At 34.9% G+C, this 10,000-nt stretch overlaps 1 protein-coding gene across 3 annotated transcripts in view; it reads right to left on the bottom strand.

Annotated features, from left to right (window-relative positions):
• Positions 1–10,000, bottom strand: part of unc13c (unc-13 homolog C (C. elegans)) — a 121,088-nt gene that overhangs the window by 46,932 nt on the left and 64,156 nt on the right. For all 3 annotated transcript variants that reach the window (XM_026286981.1, XM_026286982.1, XM_026286983.1), the window contains one exon: positions 2,768–2,901. In XM_026286981.1, the coding sequence (XP_026142766.1) occupies positions 2,768–2,901 (134 nt within the window). The remainder of the gene's footprint in view (positions 1–2,767; positions 2,902–10,000) is intronic.

Genomic DNA, 10,000 nt, shown 5'->3' with positions numbered 1-10,000 from the left:
TTGAAATTAAATGACAATATTTTTGTTTAAAATATATTTTCATAATTGTATTACAATTATTTTGTTAAAATAAATACATCTCGAAAGAAAAGAAAGAATTTCTTAAAACATAAAAAATTCAATATATTTTAATAACTTTTTATTAAAAAAAAAATGTATTTATATATTCGTAAGGAACTGTTCAGTCCTGTTTTACACGCGTATGTTCTTGCACATACGAGCACATTTTGCTTATGGCCATCAAATATGGTCGTACCATATCAGTGAGTGAAGCAATCGTTTCTCAGATCTCTCTACTCCAGACACAACCTGCTTTATAGCTCTAGGATCGACAGAAGAAGCTCAGAGACGGACTCATACAGTATGAATGCAGATGAACTCTCTCTCATAGTGATAGAGCGACCAGAGTCATTGACTGCGCTTCATTAGGGAGCGTTTCTCCCTGTGACTCTGTGCTCTAACAATTAATTTCAGACTTTCACAAAGCATAAAAATCCAATTTGGTTTCCAAATCGTTTGGACTGACCGACCACGCTGTCTTTTTTCAAATGATGTTCAGATAATACTGTACAGCAGTGACGTAAATTCAGCATGAAATGTCATTCGTGAGACGTTTGCTTCTGTAAAGTGATTTATTGTGCAAAACTGATTTGATCTGAAAGAAGGAGGATGTCATTATTATTACGATGGAGATTATGAAGACAAACATTGTTTGTTATAACAGCACACACTGATGAATTGTTCATAATAAGACTAGGAAAATGCATTAAGATAATACAAAAAGAGTCATGTTGACTTTAAGCTGCTGTAAGTCGGGAAAAAGGGCATGGAAAAATTGAAGTATCATTAAAAAGTTTGGGGTCAGTAAGGTTTATTTGTATTCCACAAGGATGCATTAAACTGATCAGAAATGATGATGTTTCTTGAGCAGTAAATCATCATATTTTCATGATTTCTGAAGATCATGTGACACTGAAGACTGGAGGAATGATGCTGAAAATACAGCGGAGCATCACAGAAATAAATTATAGTTTAACAGAGATTAACATAGAAAACAGCTGTTTTAAATTGCATTAATATTTCACACTTTTATTGCATGAAATAAATGCAGCCATGGTGAGCATTAAATATCTTACAAACCTCATCCCTCGAAACAAGATGTCATTGTAATACTTTCATAAGGAACTGTGATTGGTTTTCTTTGTTGCAACAAAATCTTGAATTATTTGCAGCTAAATGAACCTGAAACTTTCTCAGATTCAGAGAAAACAAAGGGTGGAAACTGACATTAAATCAATTAAAAATCGATAAAAACAGAAGCGTTTCTCTCAGATGCAATGTTACTGTGTTTTGCTTTATACTGTAGAGCAAATCTAGTTTTCCTTTCCAGCATTCAATTGAGACCAGAACTAATGAGTCTGTAAGTCTATTAACATCACACACACACAAAGAAAGACTTCTGCAAAAGGTAAGATAAAAGATGAGAGAGAGTTCAGAATAAACAAAAACGCTAGAAGCGAAAGGAGAACAAATCGAGGGCAAGATTATTCTTCTCTGCTGAATTATTCACAACTAAAGCCTGCCTGTTATCGATATCTCTTTTGCACAAAAACACGCACACACACACACACACACACACACACACACACACACACACACACACACACACACACACACACACACACACACACACACACACACACACATATAATGTGAAGCCATGTGAAGTTGTTGTGTTTTTTTTCCAAAGAAAAAAAACCCTGGCAAAAATATGTTAATTAAATTAAAATTAAACATCAAATGTATATATATGTATCATCTGAGTTCATCAGATGATTATTCAGAGGAATCTGCTTGAAAAAAAGTGCTCAGCAAGACACCTTTGCAACTTAAACATCAGCTTCCTCCATCTCTCATCAAATTCTTTCAAGATCAAATCATTGTACCATTTGAAGACTAAGTCCGTCTTTTAAATGAGCATTTTATCAGGCTTCTATGTTAAGGTTTAGTAATTTCACTTTAATGGCAAAGAAAATATTATTAGTCATTTATTGAATGCCTTATTTTAACAAATATCCAATTATATTTTCAAAGGAACCTGATTAAAAGGAAAATCTCAAGAGGTGTTTTTTCATCTGAAGTCTTCATAATCATTTGAAAGCTGTGCACTCTAACGGATTGAACTGATTATTTTTATTTTAAGGAGAAACATCTCAGATGCTTCAATTAAACATAACAGAGAATTCTTTCGGAGAACCTTACGATATTAAAGGGCAACGTTTTAGCAATAAAAGCTTCCCTTTGAAAGACAGATGACTTTGGGATGATCTGAACATGAATGTAGATTGTAACATTTCAAAAGCACATTGCAACGTGTGTGTGTGCGTGTGTGTGTGTGTGCGTGTGTGTGTGTGTGTGTGTGTGTGTGTGTGCGTGTGTGCGTGTGGGCATGTTTTTGTGACATATCAGGGCACAACTCTGTATAATGACATGTGTATGACACAGGTATTACAAGGAGAGGGTGACTTATGAGGACATAACCCATGTCCCCATTTTTCAAAACACTTATAAATCATACAGAATGAGTTTTTTTGAGAAAGTAAAAATGCACAAAGTTTCCTGTGAGGGTTAGGGTTAGGTGTAGGGTTGGTGAAGGGCCATAGAATATACAGTTTCTACAGAATAAAAACCATTACGCCTATGGGATGAACACACTTTTCACAAAAACAAACATGTGTGTGTGTGTGTGTGTGTGTGTTACACGCACTGGTTAATGATGGGTGTGTAGGCCGTTCTGTCTTCATCAATAACAGACACCATCAGCGTGATCAGTTTGGGCCAGAAGTCCAGGTTCTTGATGGACGGACCCTGTTCCTCACGAGGCAGATCCTGCTTCTTAGCCTGCAAAGACAGAGAGACAGAAGATTAATACAGATAAGGAAAATCTCTACTTCTCCCACGTGTTTAGAGTTTAAATAAATCAGTCCGATTAACTGATGGGACAGAGGAGAATCTGAGCGCCTGGCACTCCAAGGGTTTTTGCTTCAAAAGACACTTTTTATTAGGTGGTGTGAACAATCACACACACAGAAAAAACACAGATTAAAATCATTTATACTCCACACATTAGTCTCTTAATGTTTCCTGCCCTTTAAGCTCATTGACGACATCATTAATTATATAAATCCTGAGTTCTGCAGCCAAACCATTTACTTTCCATTGAAAGTAGAATAGAATACTATTAGTTTAGACACTATCTGTTTGAGATATAAAAATTAAGTAAGATCCTTATCCTTAATCCCTATGTAGTAAATCATTGGTTAACAAGTGTGGGATCCCTGAGGCACATTCCAGCCCTGAAATGTAATTATTTACATTTAATCAAATTATCTAATTATAGTTCCTTATTTTAATCTACAGACACTCCTAGATTCTATGTATATATTTATATATATTAAAACAAAACTTTGGCATTACTGCAGATGTACCAGAGGAAACCTACTGGTCTACATTTGAACATATTGTTGTGGAAAGTGGAAAGCATCATCTAATGCCAAGTAGAACAGGATGTTTGATAAAAAATAAAAAATAAATAAAATAAATAATAAATATAAATAAATAAATAAAATTAAATAAAATTAACTAACTGTGGGAAAATGGGCATCACATACAAGGAAGGAGTCAGACCTGAATTCAAGGTTACTAAAATAATGCCGTAAAAGCTTTTCAGATATGGAAACATACAATAATATGTGCAGCCTGGGTGACATCAGTAGGAAAGAAAGGTCATTCCAAAAGTCAAACAATTAAATTTTTTTTCGTAAAAGATTGAAAAGACTAGACTTTAAGGAAATCTGAATTCTGTGTGCATCTTTAGTGCTCACATAACCGTAAAGAAACCAGCTCTTACACTTTGAGTGAAATCAGCTGAGTTACAGGTGCCAGCATCTCTTGGCAGACAGGTCAGAGTTTACTCTTGGGGGGTGGAGGGGGTTTGTTTATCATGGATCTGGATGGTAAGATCAGCACTCTCACTTTTCCAATCCCCTGACTCTCCCACAATGCACTTCTGTCTGACATCAGGCAAGGCTTATTTGATGGACAACTGGGCATCATGCCAGGTTTATTTCGGGCATCTCTCTGGGCTGTTTTCCACGGCAAGACAATTCTCAGTGAAACACGAGAGCTTTGGAATTCTCCGGTCTCTGGGAGTTCTAGCATTAGACTCCAGCAGCAGTGTGGGGAAAAAAGTGAGAGCTGGAGCTGTGCATGGTTCTGAAACGTCATTTACAGCACTCAGTCGCTGTCCATGGTTCTGAAACATCATTTACAGCTCTCAGTCGCTGTCCATGGTTCTGAAACGTCATTTACAGGACTCAGTCGCTGTCCATGGTTCTGAAACGTCATTTACAGGATCCAGTCGCTGTCCATGGTTCTGAAACATCATTTACAGCACTCAGTCGCTGTCCATGGTTCTGAAACGTCATTTACAGGACTCAGTCGCTGTCCATGGTTCTGAAACGTCATTTACAGGACCCAGTCGCTGTCCATGGTTCTGAAACGTCATTTACAGCACTCAGTCGCTGTCCATGGTTCTGAAACGTCATTTACAGGACTCAGTCGCTGTCCATGGTTCTGAAACGTCATTTACAGGACTCAGCCGCTGTCCATGGTTCTGAAAAATAATTTACTGCATCCAGTCGCTGTCCATGGTTCTGAAATACGCTGATTAGCCGTGTTATGAGAATTAGTCATCTTCAGTAGTATTCAGTATCATTAAAGGAGACAGTTAAGCATAATTTCATAATTGTTCCTCATTTTTTAAATTGTCAATTTCCTGTTTTATTTAATTATAATTCCGGTCGGGTTTTTAAGTCTTAATTTATTTTGGTAATACTTTGAGTTGTTCTTGTTACACGTTACATGTTCTTACTATTATAATAACAATTAATTATGCATAATTACATGAAAGTAACCATAATCCTAACCCTAACAATATAGTAAGTGCATGTAATTCATTAATATTACCCAGCACTTAAATGTGTAATTGCACTGTAACAATGACACCTTAAAATAAAGTGCAAACCTTTAGCTTATATTTAAGGTCAATGATTTTGTAAGAAAAAAAGCATTAAACAACAATTAACGTCACAAAAGATGTTGCTATTTTGAACTTTCTATTCATCAAAGCATTCTGAAAAAAATTATCATGTAAACTGTATTATTTCTGCTTTGCATCACAGGGATATATTATATAAATTATTTAAAAATATATTACAGCAGCAGATATTTGAAATTTTAATAATATTTATTTACTATAATAAATAATAAATCTTTTTTGCTGCATTTTTGATCAAATAAATAGAGCCTCGGTGAGCAGAGGGGACTTATTTTTAAACACACACACACACGCACACACACAGTTTACAAAAACATTTAAAAATAGTAAATTCAGCATTTACAAATAAGGGCAAAAATGCATTGTGGATTATAAAACACACACTAAACATGCTTTGTGCCACAGTACATGCTGTGGTACACACAAGAAAAATTAACTAATGTCTGTCTGTGTAAAACAATAAGGATTTTTTCCCCTTTCTCTCATATACGGTGCTTTCTGTAAGGTCACAGCAACGAGTGTTTCGTAATTCAGTCATCTTATCTTAAGCACCACAAAGCTGAATACTATGACCTGTGTGTGTGTGTGTGTGTGTGTGTGTGTGTGTGTGCACTAGTTCTGCACACACATGCACATATATGCTGTTATAAAACCTAGTGTAAATGACTCATAAGTGAGTTTCACAGGAGATCTTGCTGACATCTGTGTTGTGTATATGAGTCTGTATGTGGTATGTGAGCTTGCAAAACACATTCTACTGAAGGAAAAAGCATCTCCTTGAGGGCGTTGAGTAATGCGTGCTGAATTAGATTAAAGTCAGAGCAGGAGTACAACACCGACTCACAATCCTCTACTGCTGCATCTGAAGAATGAAAGAAACGCCTCTCCTTGATTCCTATCACGAATGTGGGACAGCTTCATATGTTACATTTATAAATGAAAGACAAGGAGTAACATTTAAAGTGCTAAAATACAGGCAACCCCAAGCACAACACCCTAGATTTAAAACAGCAGGTTTTGCACAGGTTAACACAAATCACATGGTCTTCAGAAAATATATTAGCTGTCTGCTTGGATCATTTACACTTTACTTTGAACTGGCTTTATTAACTTTATTGACTGTGAGTGTGTGTGTCACATGTCTTATGCAAGTTAACAGCAACAATGACAAGAAAGAGCGCCCACATCTGCCTGTCATCACACTGAGGCACGAGTAAGGTCATCATTATGACACACACACACACACACACACTGTCATGCACAATGACACAATCTCATGTTTCTCATGCAGCTGAGTCACCCAAACGTGAGATTAAATGAGGGATGGATTTCCCTCAGGGCACATAAGTGTGTGTGTGTGTGTGTGTGTGTGTGTGTGTGTATGTGCTCATAGGATAATGTAAGAGCGTAACTTATTGTTGTAAAACAGAGGATCAAATCCAGGGCAGAAGAAGAGGATTTTTGAAAGATAACTATCCATATTTATCCATTGTATTTATCCATCCTTATTTAGCATGCATGTGTGTACGTATACAGTAGATTGTATATGAATAAAAAATTTGATATGGATCATTTTCTCAATTATATATAAAAAAAAAAATTCTGTCATCTTGGAAAACAAAAATGCAAACGGACTGCAATCACAACAGATTAAATGAGAAAAGGTTCATTTCACATTGTTTAACAGTTCTTTTTCCTATCCTTGTGCATATTTAATCAATGCATGTTCTTCTAAAGAAAGATGTTTGCCTTTTGAAAGCATTAATGTTTATTTGTGTAGGTAGGAACACGATTTTCCAGGATTGTGAAGAGTGTGCTGGAAGTAGTTCGGCAGTCATAGGCTGAAGTGATATTAACTGCATGCAAAAAGAAAGCTGTTTTGGTTCAAAACTAATGATTACAAAAGCCAAACGTCTGTCTTTGGAATAGTGTGCATCACAACAATAAACCAATAGAAAAAATATATATTTTGCATAAAAATGCCTATTTTTGTTACAGACTGTGTGTATACTGGCGTGGAGATCAAGCGCACGAGGAGGGTTTAGATCAAAAGAGGAGTTTAATGAACATCAATAAAATTATCAGAAGTAACATTGACAATTGCAAGACAAGTAGGAACCAAACAGACAGGGTTTTAAACACAAGGGAGGTAATCTGGGGAATGGAGAACAGGTTAAATCAGGGATTAATCAATTTACCAAACAAGAAACGGAAAATCTTATTTGGAATGTTTGGCTCAGATGAAATGTATGTCTCATACAGCACATGCAAAAAAAAAAAAAAATCTGCTAATGTGTATTTTTCATTTTTATTTTTTGATGATGATGAAATTTTGAGTAGTGTGCAAGATTTATACATATTTTTTTTTTTTTTTTTTTTTTACAAAGTGAAATATGACCCGTACATGTTCTTGACTGGTTTTGTGAAATTCACCCAAGTATTTTCTGTATTTTTAAAATCTTTTTATCTCTGTGAATTTTCTGCCAGTTGTTCTGACTCACTGCGTCTCATCTTATTTCCACCAAGCGTGCGTCTTTGTTCTTTTCCGGTCCTCCTGTTTCCACACATCTCCTTCACTCACATCACACTAACAGGATTTGGTTGTTTCCCGCGCATGTGTCTTAAGAGCTTTTTGACATGATTATATAACATACCAACCCACTTCTGAGTGATGCTGCTACGTTTTATAGAACATCTAGAGGAGGAACATTTATTGTGCACGAAATAAAACCCTATTTTTCTCTCCACGGAGCCTTTGCCTCATTTAAACCAGAAGATGGGTCACTTCTGCTTCAAGAGCTGCTAAAATTAAACCTCTCCACCAACAAGAGTGAAGCCTTGGCTGGTAATTTTAGCTGCGTTGTGTTTGGGGAATCCGTGCTGTTATTTAGGGCTGATGAAAGTTCACTTTCTAATAAAAACTAATAAAAGCTGTGAAATAAGGCTGGAATAAAAAAAGTATACATTTTAGATGGGAAACCATTTTTAAAAATAAAACAAAAGTTAGAATGTTGGCAACTAACTCTAATAAAATGTATTTATTGAACTATATGTAACTGAAATAAAAATAAATTAAAGCTGAATTTAAATGTTATAAAGAAATACAAACTAATAAAAATGTCAAAAACATATAAAAAAATTATTAAAACAAACTAATGTTAAAATGAAACAAAATATAGATAAATAAAGCTATTTTAATAAATATAGGAGATATATAATAATAAATAAAAATAAATTATGATACATTAAATAAAAATAAATTAAATCTAAATCGATAATTTAGAAATAAAAATTATTAAAGATGAAAAAAATGCACATAAAATTACTAAAACTTACATTGAAACATGAAAAAAATATAAAGAATAGAAACTATATTAATAAATACTGATAGTATAAAATTACTCAAATTAAAACTGAAATAAAAATCAGAAAAAATAACATTATTTACTAAAGGTGAACTATAAAAATAAATAAATCTGAAAATATACAAATGAAATCTATATTTATAAATAATAACAAATACTAAAACAGCATGCAATAAATATTACTAAAGTATTGCATAGTGTTGTCTTTTTCATCAGGTCACAGAGCACACTAATTAAATATCTGGACGCATTATAGCAATAGAGAAAATGTGCTTAAATGCTCTTAAAACTTACTAGTGCTTTTAAATGTGTTATTATTATTGTTTTAACACCCTGTCAGGAGCATGGTAGGAACAATCAATCACAAAATGTGTGTGTGTCTGTGTGTGTGTGTGTGTGTGTGTGTGTGTGTGTGTGTGTGTGTGTGTGTGTGTGTGTATCGAATGGACCGTAAGAAATTCTGCTGTCATGTCTGACTGGAGGGATCAGATCTAAGCGACATCACACACACGCACACGAACAAATCAGAAAGAAACAGTGTCATAACACTGCATGTACTTTACAACCGGCGTGAGAAAATAGACGAGGAAACACCCTTCTCTCATTCTGCACAAAACACTGCACAATATCAGTGCTTAGAAAATGCCATACAGTACATATTTAACAAATCTCAGCAGTCAAGGCCGAATGGGTTTCCTTCAAGCATCTATGCTTTTATACCACGTGTGCTATTATTTAAGTTCGATCTATACATGAAAACACATTTGTGACCCTGGAGCACAAAAGCTGCCATACGTAGCACAGATATATTTGTAGCAATAGCCAACAACTGGTTAACACTTAAGGCTGGTTCTGTGGTCCAGGGTCACATTTATCACTGGACCACTAAAAGTTTCTAACTTGCACAAGATAAATCTTTTTGGCACGCAGAAATCCATGTCTCAAGCGATCAAATTCTGAACTGAGTTCTCATTCTTGCTTTTGAACAGACAAATGCAGCCAACATTATGTCAGAATGCAAGTATTCTCATAAACACAGTCGTTAAATGTTTAAGTGAACTGTAACGTAAACTGTTAGAAAATAAATCTGGGCCCGTATTCATGAAATAACTTAAGTGTTGCTTCTGGTCACAATATTCTAAGAAAATTCTTAGAAATTTGGGCGTTTCCTTCAAAAATTAAAGAACAGATATAAATACACAAGGACCTACAAATCCAGGTTTTCAAACATAGATGCTGACAAAGAGACTGCACATACAGACTGCAGCTTTAAACAACAAAAAGAAAGAAGAGTACTGGCTTACATGGGTCAGAAGTAACATGAGTCAGAAATATGAATTTACTGATTGATTGTATGAAATATAAATTTTTATTTATTATTGTGACAGGGCCAGTGAAAATATTGGCAAGGCAAGAAAAACTTTGGCCGAACAACGGCAAAAGAAAAAAAAATAATTCCTGAACACTTATTGAACCTGAACAACTAACTTTAACCAGCAACTGTTGATTGTGTTGA

Source organism: Carassius auratus, chromosome 18 (assembly GCF_003368295.1).
Source record: "Carassius auratus strain Wakin chromosome 18, ASM336829v1, whole genome shotgun sequence".
Classification (NCBI taxonomy): Eukaryota; Metazoa; Chordata; class Actinopteri; order Cypriniformes; family Cyprinidae; genus Carassius; species Carassius auratus.
Note: the sequence above shows the minus strand (reverse complement) of the source record. Positions and strands in the feature narration are given on the sequence as shown.